The following is a 19,432-nucleotide window of genomic DNA, read 5'->3' on the forward strand; positions in this document are numbered from 1 at the left end:
TTAATATTCAGTAACGTACTTCAGGAGTTTGATAGTCTGTCCTCTGAAGCAGGGCAACCCCGTGTCCAGCATCAACGTCACCAATGACACGACAGCATCCATATACGGCCTGAGATAAACCATTAAAACAAGTCACCTTTATTTCTATAGCGCTTTATACAATACAGATTGTTTCAAAGCAGTTTTAATTCAATGATAAAGCAGCTCTACATAAGACGAATGTTGACTCAGTTCAATAACAGAGTTCATCAATTATGAAACAAATTGTCTTCAGCTATGAAGCAGCTCTACACAAGATAATAGTGTCATTATTCAGCTCAATTTAGGTCAGGTTTTGTTCTCATCTAAAAGTGTCAGTGCAGTCAAATTGATAATATTACTGAATATCAAAAACGATATTCAAAAAAAGAAAAGGATTTCAAAAACAGGCATGAAATGTAAAATCGAATAATTATAAACCAGCTAATGATAGAAAACAAACCCTATGCAATTTTAAAGTTGACGTATTATGCCCTTTTTCAAAGTCTTGATTTAGTTTTTGGGCTCTATTAGAATAAGTTTTCATTCTTGAATGTTCAAAAAACACAATTTTCCCTCATATTCTCCATTGTTGCAGCTCCTCTCTTCCCAGTCTGTCAGTAACGCTCTGTTTAGTTCCTGTCTCTATGAAGCTCCTCCTTCTGAAAAGCACACTGTGCTCTGATTGGTCGGCTGGATCAGTGTGTTGTGATTGGTCAAGCGCTTCGAGCGTGTTTGGGAAATGTCCCGCCCCTTATCATAACCGCCAGTTTAACACACTACTAACTAACTCAACCAGGCCCCGCCCCTTTATTCTGCGTATTAATTATTTAAATGAGGAATATTGTGACGTGTTCGTTCCAGGAAGAAACTCAAGACTAAAATGGAGGCGTTTCAGGAGTTCAGAAACACTGACACTGATATAGAGAAGAACTCCCGCTGGAGGGACTTAGGCCGTGTGTCCACCAAAGCGTTTTTACTCGCGGCTGGCGTGTTTTTTCAATTGTTTTCAATGGGAGCGCCGCGTTTTTAAAATGCCATGAGCGTAACGAGGCGCTGAGCGTCTTTTTAACGCTGAAGCGCTGAGCGTTCGGCGTTTTTTACTGGTCGCCGAGAGTTGAAGAATGTTCAACTTTTGGTAAAACGCAGCGCTCATCACTGTCACTTTTTACCCAACCGTCCAATCACAGTGGAGGAGGGGCGGGACTAATACCACACCGACCAACCGCGTCCGCCACATGATTCTGCTTGTACAACGTCAACAGATGACAACAAGCATAATAACGGAACAAAATCAAGAGCCAGATAAAATACATTACATTGTATTGACATTTTAATATAGAATCAACACAGAAACGAAATATGTGTGAAATGAGATACTAGTAAGACTTTCGCGGATATTCCGTATCATAACAAGCAAAGTGTCTCGGTCTCAACCGTCTCAACTGAAAAAACGCTGCGCTGCCAAAACGCTCTCAAGCGCCCACAGCTGAGCGTTTTTAGCAGAGCGCCTAGCGTTTTCAGCTGGCTAATAACGCTTTGGTGGACACACGGCCTTAGAGCTTTTTAATGCTCAAACTGCAACATTACACACTGAAGAAAGATGAACAGAGAAAAAAGCAGAATAGGACCCCTTTAAAATATTCGGGTGGTTTGCAGCCCAAATCCTTCCCAGACACACTCAAGTGTCAACACGTCTGACCTAATCTATCATCTCTGAGGATTCTGAAATATTGAACAGCGGCCCGTCTTACCTTACGGCCAGGTATCCGCGCACACACATCTCCATGAACCATTTAAAGGGTGTGGCCTCCATCTTGCCGCCCATGATCATCACCATCTCGTCGGTCAGCTTGATGTCCGGCTCCCAGCCCAGATTCCCACCCGGAGAACTCTCAAACATGAAGCCGAAGTCTACATATATAAAACACAAACTCAGTCATTTCATCAAGTCAAAAATTATAAATCAAACATTAAATAATTGTACTTATTTTTGTATATTATATGGAATGATTAAAATTATATGAAATAAAAAAATGGAATAATTATTGAGCTTATATAATGAAAATGTTTTTGTTTGATGTACTATAGATATAATATTAAAATTATAATATTTTGTTAATTGCTAAAATAAAACAAAATAAATATTAGAACTTAGAAAGGTTGCCATGGCAAAAAATTTAAGCTCTAAATGGCAAACTGGAAATAAATTAAAGCAAAACCTGAACTAAAAAAAAAAAAAAAAATGATACCTAATATATATATATAAATAGAAAGGTTTGTAACATACACAACTGTTTAAAAGTTAGGGATCAGTAAGATTTCTTTTTTTTTTTTAAGAAATTAATACTTTTATTCAGCAAGAATGCATTAAATTGATCAAAAGTGACAGTAAAGACATGTATAATGTTACAAAAGATTATATTTAAAATAAATGCTCTTCTGTTGATCTTTCTATTCATCAAAGAATCCTGAAAAAAATAAAACTGTTTTCAACATTGATAATAATCAAAAATGTTTCTGTCTATTACTATATATTCACATAGAAAACAGTTCTTTTAAATTGTAAAAATATTTCACAATATTACTGTTTTTACTGTATTTTGATCAAATAAATGAAGTCTTGATGAGCAGAAAGAGATTTAATTAAAAAAAAAATCATACTGATCTAAACCTTTTGAACGGCAGTGTAAATATAAAAAATCCAATTCAAAATATCAATACTTTAATAGACTATAATAGAAAACAAATAACTAACACTGGTAGGCTAGTTATCCAATCATAAGAGCCAATCATATACATATCTTAACAGAGTGAGTGTCTGTTTACACCTTGTTGGCAGACGTTATTTACACTAAATCCGCCCACCATTGTCTATTGAGTCTGACAAAACTACAAAAGAAATCCCACTTGTAACAAGAATAAGGCAGGCGGCATTAGCTTTATAACAGAGTTCAAATCCGCCTTTTACCAAACCTGCTCTTCTCCCTTTTCCCACCGCATATCAGCTAGGAGAGGAGTTTATTTGAAATAAAAAATAAAGAAAATATTCGAAAAGTGGAAGTAAAATGCCTAATGGGTATTGAACAGAGGGAATAAAGTGTTCATCAGGTAGTGTTAGGGCTAGGTGTAGGAGAGGGCTTTAGGGACAGGGACAGGAACAATGTCTCAATAAGGCGGCATCCATTTATGATTTTAATAACTATAATCACATGCACTGAATAATTTTTTATTATTGCATACTGTTTTAGAATGTACAACAAAACACTGGGGTGCAAATAGTATCTGCCACTACTTGCACGATGTATAAACAGCCTCAAACAGTAGCAAAAACAGCAAAAACAGCGGGAGGACAAGGAGGAGGAATCAAATGATGGTGCAAGAAACCAAAACTAACATTATAACTAACATTATAAGTGGAATCTGGGGGGAAGATAAAATGCTACAAAATTGCTAGTGTGGTTTAACCCGACTGACCGATGTGGATAAGATGGCCTTTGCTGTCCAGCATGATGTTGCCGTTGTGTCTGTCTTTGATTTGTAACAGGAAGAGCAGCAGACTGTACGCGGCCATACTGCGGATGAAGTTATATCGAGCCTTTAAAAGAGAGAAGCGACAAAAGACGCATTAAAAATTATCCATCAGATGCATAAACAACTTAATAAAAACACATTAGCTTGAGCAAAACCGGAAGCAAAGTCTGTTTATCATTTTCTGTTCTCTCAAGTGTGGGTCTTTCATACACATCAGATGTTCATGTTGTTCACACACTTTTGATAAACACACAAATTTGTAATATTTCTTGGTTTAAATTGATTTGAGGTCTATATGATGGTGCAGATTCATAGCTGTGTGCTTGTGTATATATATATATATATATATATATATATATATATATATATATATATACAGTGCTATGCATAAGTTTAGACACCCATGCTAAAGTTGACTAAAAAGAGGAATGAAAAATCATCTTTTGGAAATTGAACTTAATGCCTTAATAATTTTTTTTTGGAAAAATCCAACCTTTAAGGACACCAATTTTCTTTGTGAATGAATAATGTATCGTAAATAAATAAATGTTCTTCCTTAAAATACAGGGTGCATAAGTCTGGACACCCCTATGTTAAATTGCCATAGAGGCAGGCAGATTTTTATTTTTAAAGGCCAGTTACTTCATGGATCCAGGATACTATGCATCCTGATAAAGTTCCATTGGCCTCTGGAATTAAAATAGCCCCACATCATCACACACCCTTCACCATACCTAGAGATTGGCATGGAGTACTTTCCATAAGATCATCTCTCAATGCAAATCAAACCAGCTAGTAGGCTAACTGAAATAAAACCATGCCAATCTCTAGGTATGGTATATATCTGGAAGGATGGTTATACAGACAAAATAAAATGAATCTATGACATTTCCTGAAGCAAATGGTTGTCACCTTCTGGTAGGCGAGCGTGGACTCGTCCCCGTACTGGTTTCTGAAGTAGTCGTACATGCCGAAGTCGGTCTGCCGGCCGAGCTGATCACGGGACTTGCAGTCGGGAATGCATTCGATCACGCCACACTGAAAAGAATCAAACAGGGAGTCCAGGTGAGCAGAACTTCAGCAGGATAGCAACATGAAGTCTCACGGGAAGGGGTCAAGGGTCACTCACTCCAGGAGCGGTGGCCACCACTCTGTACGGGAACACAAACAGGTCCAAACCCACGAGCTGAAAGATGTTCTTGAAGAGGCCGATGATCTGAAGAGCGAGCATGTCCTGATTCAAGAGAAACAAAGTCAATCAATTTATTGGAGAACAATTATTTGGGGTGAATTTCATGAAAACCCATCCAGGTCACATTTCACCCCGACATGCATTGGATATGCTATTAACTAACAGTGCATTCATAGCATACATTAATAATTACATCATGACAATTAAGCATTTTCTCTCAGATTCAGATACTTTTACTCGTAATATATAGAAACATATACACACTACCATTCGAAAGTTTGGGGTCGGAACGATTTTTTAATGTTTTTCAAAGAAGTCTTTTATGCTCACCAAGGCTACATTTATGTAATCAAAAATTGTAATAAAAAAATCTTAACATTGTGAAATATTATTAGAATTTCAAATAATTGATTTTCTATGTGAATATATTGTAAAATATAATGTATTCCTGTGATCAAAGCTGAATTTTCAGCATCATTACTCCAGTCTTCAGTGTCACATGATCCTTCAGAAATCATTCTAATATGATGATTTGATGCTCAGGAAACATTTATTATTATTATTATCAATGTTGAAAACAGTTGTGCAGCTTCATATTTTTGTGGAAATCATGATGCATTTCCTTTAAGGATTCTCTGATCTATAGAAAGGTCAAAAGAACAGCAATGATTTGAAATATACATTTTTTGTAACATTATAAATGTTTTTAATGTCAATTTTAATAATTGTGTTGCATCCCTGCTGAATAAAAGTATTAATTGCATTTAAAAATAAAAAAATAAAAACTTACTGACCCCCACATTTTTAAATGGTAGTGTATATATATCTAAAATATTTATTATTATTTAATATTTTATAAATTATATATTTACTTTTTTACATTTTTCATTATTACAGTAATTGCAGATTTTTTTTCTGCAATACACTAATGAGATTTTTAGGGGAAAATGTAAAACATCAGCATAGTCCTACAATTTCTTATTTCTTTTATTTTTTATTTTGGAGTAAAATATGATACAGACTTCAGAGGATTCGTGAGATTCACCCATTTACATTCAAAATTGTCCAAAAAAATAAACCGATGCATGTTTCCCATGATACTGACCTGTCTGCAATCATCGCCCACTTTAAAGATGGCCGCCTGCCAGCAGACCTTTTGAGCCATCTCTGAACTCTCTTCACCTTCATCCGGAGAGTCTGACGGGCAGCGCAGACCTGCAGACAGACAACGGGCCGCTCAGGAGGATAATGCAGAAACTGAATATACATTACCATCAATGCACGTGTAACTCACCCTCTTTTTCAAGCTCGCTAACTCCACACCTCTTAACTTTGAATTTTGCCAGATACGGGGCTTTGGCAGCACTGTAAAAACAAGCTAATGTTAATGACCTCATAAATCACATGTGCAATGTAAACACATGTTGTCAATACTGGAGATAGCATGTGAACAAAAGAACAAGAGTGTGTGTGTGAGCTGTGATACCTCTGCATAGGTGTTCCTGACTTGTAGTCGATATCGAGGACGATGGCTTCTGGATTGCTTGGCAAATAGCATCCTGATAACAGTGTTAGAAAAGTTATGAACAGATCAATGACAAATACCCAAGTAATATAAGAGCAATTACTCTTATCACAAGTAACCATTCAAATATATTGTAAAATGACCTGGCTGAACTTTGATTTCTGACAGCGCCTTCAGACACGCTCTCTTCCTCTCATCTCCTTTTGGAACAGGCCTGGAAAACAAGAACAGCATTCTTACACACAGTGCATTATTCTTATAGGCATATTTTGCATAAAGAAAATAATGCCTATAATTAAATTAAGGCCGATTCAAAACAAGGACAATAACGATTAAGAAATAACTGTAAAAAAATGTCTAAATATAAAAGAGTTGACACAGAGCATCGATGTCGTTGGAATCACTTTCAGAATGATTTTTTCCAGCTGATGAATGATAAAAACATTAACAGCCAATCAGCAATTGGCAATTGAAGTGATATTTCCCCAATTCCCATGATATTGACCTGTCTGCAATCATGATTTACAACAGGCTTGGAAAATAAGAACAGTTTCCAAAAATAAATCGCTGCCTAGCTAGACAACATTTTTAGGCATTATAAGCATACTCCATATGTAAAAGCTCTTCCAAACAGCAAATTCATAGTATACTATAACAGGGATTCACAATGTTTTGGTAGCACTTTATTTTACAGTCCTGTTGCATACTATGTACTTATTATAGTAATTGCAATAACTATGTAATAACTAGGCACTAACCATGAGCCTACCCCTAAACCTAACCCTAACCCATGTAGTTACCTTATATTACCCAGTACTTTCTTAGGTAAGAACACTGTAAATACAGGAAAGAGCACGTACTATAAAATAAAGTGCAACCAATTTAAACCTCTTTGAGCTAATTGTAAAAGCACTTTATTTTACAATATGTGATCTTTCCATGTACTTAAAGTGTACTTGTCCACTAAAGTACTGGGTAATATAAGGTAACTACATGGGTTAAAGTTAGGGGAAGGTACAGGGTTTGTACCTAGTTATTACACCCAATTATTGTCATTACTACAATAAGTACATAGTATGTACATGCAAAACAGATCTGTAAAATATAAGTGCTGCCAAAATAATAAGTAAAACACTGACTTGAAGTACTCCCTTTGATTTTAAGTTAATATTTCAAGAATTTAACATTCTTATGCTTTTCTGTTGACATGCATACCATTTTTTTAGTGTTTCATTTTTAATTGTTCTTATTTTAGAAATTCAATTTTTTTTTTATATTTTTATGGTCCAATTAATTATTTGTACACAAACTGATTTTAATTTTAAGGCATCATCGTATGCATCCTTTAGGTATAACACAACCCATAATGCACCGTGATGAAATCAGTGGATAAATGATAGCAGATGGAGTTAGTTAGATGGAGGCAGTAGTGTGACAGTTCATATGTGGTGAGCGTACTTGATAATGGCAGAGACATTGGTGATCTTGTTGAAGAAGTCAAACTCGCGCTGGTAGAAGTCTTTAGCGGGGCCCGACAGAGAGTGTGTCATCTCCTCCACCATCTGCTCCAGAAGCTCGCCGATGTCCGCTGCACCACAACACAAACCCAGCACTCAATGAATACACATCAACCTGTATATCTTAGCATGTGTTCACACTTGCATTTCATTTTGATTCAAAAACGTAAGTCCAGGTTCACTTAGCGTTCACACTAGGCACTTTTCCATTACAGATTTGCGCAAAACTTTTGCGATTTTTTCTAAATGTCGACAAAAAACTATTTAGAAATGACGCCGTTTCCATTAACTGATGTTATGTGACTAAAACTTCATTTTTTCCTCTCGCGATACGTAAAATCATTACAAAAACCATGGTAACGGACGTTGGTAGGTTTATGTACTAATCCCAGCCACTGCACTAGACATTATTATTAATCGAAGGAGATGTATGTGTTTTCCAAGCATTAATGGTAAGGAACGACCCTTATTATACTATTATACCTTATTGTTTCTCCCTCATTTCTGCTTAGAGGTCTTGATTGTGGCATTTATTTGAGGTTTAGAATCCAGTATTCCTGTAATTATTTTGTCTTTTATGAATTTAATAAAGAACTCGGTCTCAAATTCTGTCAAAACACACAGCGTCATCTACGTCAGGTGAGCTGTAAATGCGCAAAAACTGTTTCCATTGCAGTTTTGCGAAATATTTCTTTTTCAGATTGCCTGAAAAACCACCTCATGTATTTTCAATTCGCAATTTCAATTTGCGCAATTTGAAGGGTAATGGAAACGCGGCTAGTGTCATTTTTAACACCGGGCCTAAAGATCCGAAGCCATGCTGTGTGTGGGCTAAATGCGCTCGCTGTATGTGCACACATATAATGGTATTTTTACTAGCTGAGAACTCATTAAGAGCTTAAATAATGTGTAAAAGAGTTAAAACAGCAGCATGAATTCCTTTGTTGCACACAAACAAAGATCTACTGAAAGGAGAAGCAGATCTGACTCCTGTACAGAACTGTAGATCATGTGACGAGGAACCAGGTATGCTTCAGCATTCTGTCCTTTTTAGGGTTGCAGCTTGTGACATAATGTCATTTTTTTGGTTCATTTAAATATATTTGGTTCGTGTTTCGTTCATTTTTCAGTCAAACCGCACCAGAGTTTGTTAGAAAATGTGGGTCTAGGTCCGCATCAGGGTTTGGATGGCAGCATTCACACTTATTCAAATGAACCGCACTAACAGAGCAACCACAGTTCCTTTTAAATGAACCAAACCAGCAAAGTGTGAACACACCATCTTATGTCATTCTAAACCTAATGTGCTGCTATAAATATTTAATACTGACAGGTATTTTGTTGCCATGTGAACGTGAAAAATGACTGACAGGCTGAGAGCCGCCTCCCAGTTTCTGATTGGCTAATGCAAAGGTCATGCTCAGATGCTTTTCAGACTTTTGAATGGTAGTGTATGTACATTTGGATTAATCTGGCTAATAATGGACACATTCAGACTGAACAGGTTACGCACGGTCTTTCTGATGGCCTTCCTCGTCCAGATAGATGTTGGTCTTCATGTTCCATATGAACTGATGAGCGAGGAGCTGGGACTTCTGCGCGGCCCACAGGATGTACTCGCGCACGTAGCCCATCTGTCAAAAATGGCAGGTAAGATGTTAATAACAGCCCAGGGGTGAATGAAATGACTGCTTTTGTTAACAAAAGGCAGAGGTAGCTCAGGAAAGGTCACAGTTCACTCTTTCTCACCTTGTCATACCGCAGTGCTTGAACGATTTGAGGAATGTAAAACAAAATGGCGTCCTGTAAGAGAAAAGCAAGATCACAAAAACATAAATGGAGAAAATTACAATCTGTTCCTCACTAAAAGAGACACATTTATGACACGTTTGTGGTGTTTAAAGCATGAACACCCTTTAAAACATCTCCTTTTGTTCTGTACAAAAGAAAGAGTCATACGGGTTTGGAAAGACAAGAGTGTCTCATTTTTACAATGATCAAAGGGCTATAATTACATCAATGGAAACTGTAGTAAAAGCACAGCTATCAAATAATTATATTGTTATTGATAGAGAGCAAAAACAAATTGCTGAGCATAATAACTGGGGTCACTTTGTTTATTAATTCAGGTTGTTTTATGTGATATCAGTCAACACTTTATTTGTCATCCAAACCTAGTGGAGCGAAATGTAAAATACTAAAACACTTTTGATCAGTTGAACGCATCCATGCTGAATAAAAGTATTAATTTCTAATAATAATAATGCTAATACAATTTTAAGTGTGTGATTTCTACTGGAAAAGTCATGGGAATTAATATAAAAAATATTAAATAAAAATCAAGTACATTTTTTTTAAATTTTTAAATCAAAATTTTTTTTTTTTAAATCAAAATTTTTGTAATTTTTTCTAGTTATGTGAAGCTCTAAAATACTGTATTAGATAGAAACTTCTATTTGTGAGTTTAAAAACCCTGTAATCACAAATTAATTGACTGAAAATTAATTGGTAAAAAATATATATTATAAACTATATATATATATATATATATATATATATATATATATATATATATATATATATATATATATATAGTTTATAATATATATTTTTTACCAATTAATTTTCAGTCATATATATATATAATATTAATATTATATTATTACATTAAACTAATTTAAACTGTTTAAATTTTTTTTAATGAATGTAATTTTTTCTAGTTATGTGAAGCTCTAAAATACTGTATTAGATAGAAACTTCTATTTGTGAGTTTAAAAACCCTGTAATCACAAATTAATTGACTGAAAATTAATTGGTAAAAAATATATATTATAAACTATATATATATATATATATATATATATATATATATATATATATATATATATATATATAGTTTATAATATATATTTTTTACCAATTAATTTTCAGTCATATATATATATAATATTAATATTATATTATTACATTAAACTAATTTAAACTGTTTAAATTTTTTTTAATGAATGTAATTTTTTCTAGTTATGTGAAGCTCTAAAATACTGTATTAGATAGAAACTTCTATTTGTGAGTTTAAAAACCCTGTAATCACAAATTAATTGACTGAAAATTTATTGGTAAAAAATATATATTATAAACTATATATATATATAGTTTATAATATATATTTTTTACCAATTAATTTTCAGTCATATATATATATATAATATTAATATTATATTATTACATTAAACTAATTTAAACTGCCACTCATAGTTTACGTAAATAAAATACAAGCAGCTTTGTCATAATAGCAGCAGAAGACCAGAAATATCTTCAATATTGCATTTGACAATTGAGTCAGCCTTGAAGTCAGAGAGGTTGAGAAGCATTGCTCTAGCGCCACCCTGCTGGTACCTACAGGAGGGAAGGAGCGAAGGACTTTGACTCCATACTGAGCGGTGAGCGGATGAGGAGGGTACATGCTGGAGAAGTACGAGAGGCCGGTGGGAGGATCCGCAGGAGCCCAGCACAGAATGTGGCTCAGTTCTGGAGAATCAGCATCAATGGTGTGCCACGTCACCAGGAACTATGGGGGAAACACATGCCATATTGAGAGTGATTTTTGACACACTGGCGGTTCATGTCTTGTTGTGGCAGAATGGCAGCTCTAACCTTCACTGCCTCCGGCACATCGCTAACAGCACCAGGATCAAGTCGAACCAGACGGGTCACTTCAGCCACGATGGCGTCTGCGTTTTTGAACCTACAAAAGCAAGAAAAGAGGTCATACGTTGACATCGAAACATGAGCTCCGTAACAAAACCGTCTAGGCAGCATCCTGAACTGAAAAGAAACCTCATTTTGCAATACAAAAGAGCATTAGTTAACACAAATAATATAGACCTAATCCATTTTTAATTAGTCGACGCAGAGCTATTGTCCACAACAATATTCAGTATTGGATGAATTATGTACATACTGTGAAGTGTATATGAATATACATTCATTTAAAATGACACTGACAGATTGTAATTCTCAATATTCTTTAATTGATGATCCTCATTAGATTTTCAATAACAATCATATTGCAAATCATTAAAATCATTCCATAATGGAATAGAATATAGAATAGATTTAAAAAATGTGTAAAAGTGAGCGCACTTTTTAATAATATAATATAATATAATATAATATAATATAATATAATATAATATAATATAATATAATATAATATAATATAATATAATATAATATAATATAATACATAGGGCTGTCAAAATAACGCTTTAATTTCAGTTAATTAATCTGAGAAAAAATAACACGTAAAAAAAAAAATAACGCAGATTAATCCATTCCGTATTGACCTTTGAACCTGGAGCCGTTCTAGCCACCATTTGACTGTAAAATGAAGGAGGGAGACGAGAGCGCGCTGGCGCTGGCTGGATCATTGATTGGAACATTTACTTATAAAAAACGGCCGGATGGAAGTGTTGATAAAAATAAAGTCATCTGCAATGTCTGCAGCAAGGGATTTGCATATCACCGGAGTTCGTCCACTCTAAAGTGCCTCATCAATGCAAAGCATCCAGGAGTTAACGTTAATCCGGAGGTACGTCATCGCGCTGACAGGGATCACAGGACGTCAGTTAGCAATCACAATTACGTAAAAATTATGTATGCGATTAATTTAGATTCATTAATCACAGAGTATGTAATTAATTAGATTAACATTTTTAATCGATTGACAGCCCTAATAATATAATATAATATAATATAATATAATATAATATAATATAATATAATATAATATAATATAATATAATATAATATAATATAATATAATATAATATAATATAATATAATATAATATAATATAATACAGTTTTTGAACGATGTGCGTTACTGTCATTAAAAATAGGTTTCATTCATTCTGCCATTTAAAATATTTTTTTCCATCTGAATTCGACACATTACATTCTGGGATGGTATTTTGCACAAAGGATGCATGCCTGAAACATTGCTACAGTTGGTCAAAATGACTTAAAAGAGAAGATCAACACTAAGATGCAGTCTAGGTAGACGGCTCACTAGAGTTTGGGACAGAGCTAATAGTGTTGTTGTTGGTGTACCTGGCTGGAAGCTGCATGGCCAGGTACGGAGCGATACTCCAGGCCAAATTGACATTGTCCTTCCATTGTTTCTCACTCAGGTTGATGTATTTGGATCTCCAGTTAGAGATGCTGGTTTCTACCGACTGCTCGGTGGCGATGGCCAGCTCCTGTGTTGACAGCGGGTTGTACCAAGTGGTCAGTCGCTCGATCTCACTGGCCTGTTGAGAAAGCAGAGACGCTCAATATTTGTTAATCAGGAACTGATGATGACGAAATCAGGTTGCGGGAAAAGGCGTCTCATACCAGTAAGGCCAACAGTAACGTCCTCCGTTTCATGTAGTACTTGTGCAACTGGGTGCCTCTGTTGCTCTTTTTAGACATGCCTATAGTGAAAGGAAACAAGAGAAGATATGAGAGAGCTGAATAAACGGCTAGATCCAATCTGTTCATCATATAAAGCGATTGTGTCTCTTCAGAAAATTTGGACTAAACCGCTCATATATTCATATGGATTAGTTTTGCGATCTTTTTATGAAGTTTTTGAAGCGTCAAAGTGGTAGTTGCTTAGCTGTCAATGGAAGGACAGAAATCCCTCAGATTTCATCAAAAATATCTTCATTTGTGTTTTGAAAATAAACTAAAGCCTTAACGGATCTTACGGAAACCAAAAGACTCTTTAAAATGCAATGTTCATAATGCATGACACTAAAAAAATAGAGTAATCAGTGAAGCAATGGCCACTTTGTTTCCATTAGCTCAGAAAGCACTTATTGCTCATCTAAGTGTCCTGCTGACTCTTAGCAATCAGGGAGATCATAGCATTAGCAGGTAGACACTGGCTAAGCAGATTAAACTATTAAAACGAATCTGGATGAGCGATACCTGATTTCTTAGAGGTGGTGGACATCCCGCTGGACAGGGGGTAGGTGTTAATCCAGCCCTGAGCGCTCTGCTGCCGGGAACCCACAGCCATGTCCATGTTATTCCTGGGATCAGTGGCGTTCATCACCGACAAACTGTTCAGGGACGGATCCTGGTTGTCTGTGAAAGGAAACGTCGTCAAGCCAAGGATTTTGTAGAATTTTACTCTCCTTTCTGGTACCAAACACCTAAACTATTAAGGGTGAATCTCATGAAGACCGTGTGCGGGTCATAGTTCTCACTAAAATCACAAGAAATAAAAAAATGATTATATTTAGCATAAAGAAAACGAGGCCAATTTATTTATTATTCATATTTTTATTGCATTGTGACATTATTTTTTGAGACATTTAAGCACATTTCCCCAAATTCTCATTACTTCAATGCACTCAAATGTTTTTCTTTTGAGTTTATTTGTAATTTCAATTATTATTTTAGTGATTAATCTCATTAGATTTTCATTTACATATCGCCACCTTCCTAAAATAATTGCCCAAGTCATTTTGATGATCAAATGACTTTTAGGAAGGTGAGGATATTGCAATGACAATCATTTGAGATTTTATATGGACTCAATTAACTAGAAACGATTTTACACATATTTCAAATACTTTTTAAATACATATTTTAAGCACAATTTCTTTAAAAAATGTTTTGATGGGGGAAAAATGAGTGCACTATATAATATAATATAATATAATATAATATAATATAATATAATATAATATAATATAATATAATATAATATAATATAATATAATATAATATAATATAATATAATATAATATAATATAATTTTTCTGTGATAGTTTAGTTTTGGGAAAATGTGCATAATTGTCAAAAAAAAAAGTCACTGCAAAAATGGTCCTAAAATAGATTTCCTATTTCTTTCTTCTGATTTAGAGGTGAAATATGACCTGAACATGTTCTTGACAGTTTCTGTGAAATTCACCCTTAAAATGATTTGTAAATTAATTGAATTATTTTACTCCATTTCAACTTTCTTTCCCTTTTACTATTTGGTTGTTCCATCATTCCAGCACTTTTTCTCCTCTCCTATTTCCATTTTCTTTAATGAATTATTAACAACACAGCATTTCGAGGAAGTGAAGCCTGCAAATTATACATTCGACGAGTAAATACCAAGCGAAGCAACTGATTTGTGGTGATGTCTGGCGATGTAGCACATCACGCGATGGAGAGGCTTTAAGGGGACGAATGAAGTCTCAATTAGTTCTCTGGTATTGAAATGATCATGCATTTTATATGAAAGTGCTAATGTTCTGATGAGATCCTGTTTTCTACGATGGATAGAGAAGGGTGGTGGCGATAAGGGAGGAGGGGGGGGTGTATACGGGACGGATGCATTTGTCAATTTGCGCTTAGCAAACAAATTGATAAATTTGGCCGCCCGGATGATTGCCGTGCATTTTTAGTATTGGTTTCAAATTTGCAGGCATGCAAATTTGAACCTCATAAACAAGCTCCTGCTGCACTGTAGTTGCACAGTTGTAGCAAGAGAGGCTTACTTAATATCGATAGCGGAGAAGTGCTGGAAACGATAAGCGATCCGAAAATCCCAGCAGATAGGGAGCTTTGAGGGGGATTGGAGCCAAGCTCACCAGGTGGCACGAGCTGACTGGCAGCTAGGTACTTCTTATCGGAGAGGATGTTGGCGTAGAAGCGGATCATTATGCTGATGTCCTCGCGCAGACGTTTGTCTCCCTGCGTGGGGAACTTCGATGCGACGCTGAAAGAAAAAAAAATAAAGAGATATAATTAGGATTCAATTAATTTACTAAAGAAGGACACAAGCAGACAAATAAATAAAAGTTTATTAACTCAACATTATTTTCCCCCATTTTCTTAACAAGCATTTATCATATCAAAAAGTCCAATGTTTTCTTTCCAGTACCTGAAATAATCAAAGGCGGTGGAGTAAATCTTTTCCCGCAGGACGTTACGGATGGTGGAGTTGGTCACTACGTCAGAATGCAGGAGGGCGAGACCGAGCGTCAACAGCCTAAGTGCAGAGAAATGTTGTAAAACATAAAAAAAACAAAAAAAAAACTATTTATGTTAACTACAACAACAACAAAAAAGTGTAAATGTAATGAACTACACTGAACATTTTTTGGTAGAATTTACTTACTAATTACTAGAAATCGCTAGTAAATTTGACAATAATTGATTACAAAGAAACGTCAAGGGAGCACATTGAATTAAATGTGAAATTTTAAGTATTTTCTTGCAAAACTTGCTCTTTATACAATAATTTTATACAGTGTAGTCTTCTAGCTCAGTGGTTTTCAAACTGTGGGTCGCGACCCACTTGTGGGTCACACAGTGAGAAAAGGTGGGTCGCACAAAGGCACTTAGCTGCAGCTAAATTTACGTTATGATGAGTGAAACAAAACCAGTCCAATTAATGACCAAACGACTCTTAAGTGAGTTTTAGCGCCCGCCAAAGTTAATTTTTGTCCCGCCAAAGTCTTATTTGATTGGTGAGTAGCCTAATGTAGATGAACTGCTGCGCTTGTGACAGTCACAGTGCATGTTTAACTGAAAGAACAAACAGAGCGGTCTCTCTCTCTTCTGAGCCAGGCGAGTAAACAAGTCTTCACCGTCTCCAAACTAAGCGCTGTCTTGCTCTCTCTCCCTCGCACATATTAATCAAAATAAATCGACACGGTGGTAAAATGTCGAAAGACAAAGTTTCATGTGGAGCATTCAGAGATTTTTTTCCCTTAATTACCGCTGGGTGAATTGTGCTAAATAAGTTGTTGCCTTATCTTCTCTGAAAAGCGTCCCCGACATTCAGCTGACATAAAACAACACTTTAATTAAACGAATAAAACTATCCAGTGATGAAATGTTTTCTGTGTTGACACAAATCTTGGATGTCCATGTCCTAACTGCTGGGATAATCACACAACGCGCACGACACGTCCAATTCGCGAACTAATGACTCCTTTGAACCGATTCATTTTAATGAATGGATAAAACAACTGATCTTTCCAACAGTGAACTCAGGAGACGTCTGAATCGGTGTATAATCAGTAACACTTTACAATAAGGTTCTATTTATTACATAAATTACATAAAAAGTACAGTTTGCTTACTCAAGCATAAGCTTTAAAATAAATAAAACTCCTTGTTTTTTTTGAAAAGCATATGACTACATTTTTCCACACAGTGCTATCAAGAATCGATAAGAGAATCGTTAAAGAATCGGATTGATAATCAGAATCGTCGGTGGCATTATTATTATTGATAAAATCTTATTTCCCATCCCTATGTGAAGACGGTAACATTATAATCAAACATTAAAGAACATTCATGTTTTTTAAAATTTTTTAAGAGTTAAAAGTTTAAAATATTTTGCTAACATGAGGTCTTGTGTCACTGTCAGTCTTATTACATCAGTGCAAAACTAGGGTATGCAGATTAAGACCATCAGCATGCATTGATTAATCCCATGGCATGTAGCAAAAAAAAAAAAAAAAAAAAAAAAAAAAGGTGCGACCAAATCATGCTGGTGCGACCAACTGAGAAAGTTGGTAGCACCAGTGCAAGTGGGTCTTGAGATTGATTATACTTGTCTAGGTGGGTCCCAGAATGAAAAAGTTTGGGAACCCCTGTTCTAGCTGACCTGAAGCGAGATCTGGTAGCATTTTGGGCCGCCAACAAATACATTTATTATAATATAACAAATAAAGTTAATTAGATGAATAATTACAATATTGTAAAGTACTATTTTACAATTATGTAATTATGTTAAAAATTACTGCTTACTTGAACATTTCTTATAAATGACTGTTTACTGGAATAATTACTTAAATACATTAAAAAAATGTTTTAGCATACTTATTTTTTATTGGGGTTCTGAGAACTGTGTAAATTCACATGTTAAAATGTAAACTTATCACACAGCTCAATATATAATATATTGTATATATAGTATACTTTTATTGCATACATACAGTACACTCACATAAAGCAATATATAATATATATAGCAAATTTCAACTGGATGATTTTTTTATTGGTCACTATGTCAGAATGTAGGAGGGCAAGTCCGAGCTTGTTTTTATGTTTTTTTTTTTTACTACAAACTACAAAAAAAAACAGTGTAAATGTAATGAAATACAATGAAAAAAAAATTACGTAGGACTTTCAGTCAGAAATTGCTAGTAAATTTCACAAATACTTACAAAGAAAAGGCAAGGAACACACTGAATTAAACAAAGTAGGAAGACTGAAATAGTTAAGTAAAACATATTTTTTATTTAAATAATTTTTAACAGTCTAGTCTTCTTGCTAACCTGAAGCGAGGTCCAATGGCCGCCACATGGCGGTTCAAGCTGCTTTTTGGGCCACCAACATTGAGAGAGATAGACCTCTGCAAAAGACTGCCGAAAATCTCCACCTGATCCGCACTGCTGTACTTGGCGATCTCAAAACGCTGGACCAGAAACTATACAAATAGGAAAAAAGACAATAAACTTGATGAAATAAATGCTATTTATGCTTCTATGCTTCCACTTTTTTTAAACCCATCCTTGTTATAGCTTGTATGTACTATTCTGGACAATGTTTAGCTAGCACTTCTCATGTTATTGCCTCCTTAAAGTTGCCTTATCATGACCTTTTATGCAGTGTGCAATATAGCTGTTTGTAAAAGTAAAAGGTCTGCAAAGTTCAAGATAAATAAAGTTATTGTCTCCTAAAAGAAAGAATCGATTCTAAACTGCTGAAACGAGTCGTCAGCAAAATACATACATACAAACATATGTAGGTTTGTAACAAATTTGCATAATGCCAGCCTGGTCTTCATTGGCTGCCCTCGAACAACGTCTACTTTGCCCCGCGCTCAAACACTGTAGTTGTAGCTGAGACTGGAAGAGTTTAGTTTGTGTTGTTCATTTCGAGAAAATGCTGTTTTCTGTGTATCAAGTGCTGAGAAAGATCAGGAGCTGAAATTACTCTTTGAAAGTCGCTTTGTCTGCTAAATTAATACATTTAAATGTAAATAAAATGTATGTAATTTTGGGAAACTAAAAAAAAAAAAAATCACAACAAATTAAACAGAGCAAACTGCTTGCTAAAACACAGCAATTCAGTAGCAAAATGTAGTAAAAAGTTTACTGATGCAATTACACAACAGTTCTATTTGAAGAACGACCCCATCACAATAGAGGAGAGTGAGATTTCCTCGCAAGCTCTTCAAGCTATTTCTGGTGTGTATCATAAGAAGCTTTTGGGTGGGGTAAATCTACAGCTTTGGAAATGCCTGTAAGCTTGGACGGATAAACAAGGCAACCGTAACCTCAATCCAGATGTAGTGTGGCGTGACGTCGGGCGGGCAGGGGATGGGTTGGCTTTCCTCTGAGGCCGCCAGGGGATCCGCCTCCACCTGGGCGTCAGAGAACAGCCCCATCTTCAGCTCGACGGTCATCTGCCATGCACCAGCCATCTCCCGCATGAACTGAACACAGAATGCAGGGAAAACTTGGCAAAGAGCATTTTGTAAAACCGGCATAGCTAAAATATGCACAGAATATGGAACAATTTTCATCTAATATAACAGCAGTGATTTATAAAAAGCGCTATATACATAAATTTGACTGGA

At 35.3% G+C, this 19,432-nt stretch overlaps 1 protein-coding gene across 2 annotated transcripts in view; it reads right to left on the bottom strand.

Moving 5' to 3' along the window:
• The window catches only part of pi4kaa (phosphatidylinositol 4-kinase, catalytic, alpha a), a 43,479-nt gene that overhangs the window by 4,608 nt on the left and 19,439 nt on the right, over positions 1 to 19,432 (bottom strand). The window contains exons 33-53 of one of the 2 annotated variants that reach the window (XM_081354127.1): positions 19,130 to 19,288; positions 18,126 to 18,277; positions 15,716 to 15,823; positions 15,423 to 15,550; positions 13,762 to 13,920; positions 13,183 to 13,262; positions 12,898 to 13,097; positions 11,441 to 11,531; positions 11,187 to 11,354; positions 9,536 to 9,589; positions 9,300 to 9,420; positions 7,728 to 7,857; positions 6,413 to 6,483; positions 6,231 to 6,303; positions 6,039 to 6,109; positions 5,850 to 5,959; positions 4,682 to 4,786; positions 4,465 to 4,590; positions 3,496 to 3,616; positions 1,773 to 1,932; positions 20 to 109 (exon numbers count right to left, since the gene is read on the bottom strand). In XM_081354127.1, the coding sequence (XP_081210253.1) occupies positions 20 to 109; positions 1,773 to 1,932; positions 3,496 to 3,616; positions 4,465 to 4,590; positions 4,682 to 4,786; positions 5,850 to 5,959; positions 6,039 to 6,109; positions 6,231 to 6,303; positions 6,413 to 6,483; positions 7,728 to 7,857; positions 9,300 to 9,420; positions 9,536 to 9,589; positions 11,187 to 11,354; positions 11,441 to 11,531; positions 12,898 to 13,097; positions 13,183 to 13,262; positions 13,762 to 13,920; positions 15,423 to 15,550; positions 15,716 to 15,823; positions 18,126 to 18,277; positions 19,130 to 19,288 (2,477 nt within the window). Of the gene's footprint in view, positions 1 to 19; positions 110 to 1,772; positions 1,933 to 3,495; positions 3,617 to 4,464; positions 4,591 to 4,681; positions 4,787 to 5,849; positions 5,960 to 6,038; positions 6,110 to 6,230; positions 6,304 to 6,412; positions 6,484 to 7,727; positions 7,858 to 9,299; positions 9,421 to 9,535; positions 9,590 to 11,186; positions 11,355 to 11,440; positions 11,532 to 12,897; positions 13,098 to 13,182; positions 13,263 to 13,761; positions 13,921 to 15,329; positions 15,551 to 15,715; positions 15,824 to 18,125; positions 18,278 to 19,129; positions 19,289 to 19,432 lie in introns of both variants that reach the window. The other variant, XM_081354126.1, reaches the window with a different exon arrangement.

The sequence above is a fragment of the Scardinius erythrophthalmus genome, assembly GCF_964197995.2.
Source record: "Scardinius erythrophthalmus genome assembly, chromosome: 23".
NCBI lineage: Eukaryota > Metazoa > Chordata > Actinopteri > Cypriniformes > Leuciscidae > Scardinius > Scardinius erythrophthalmus.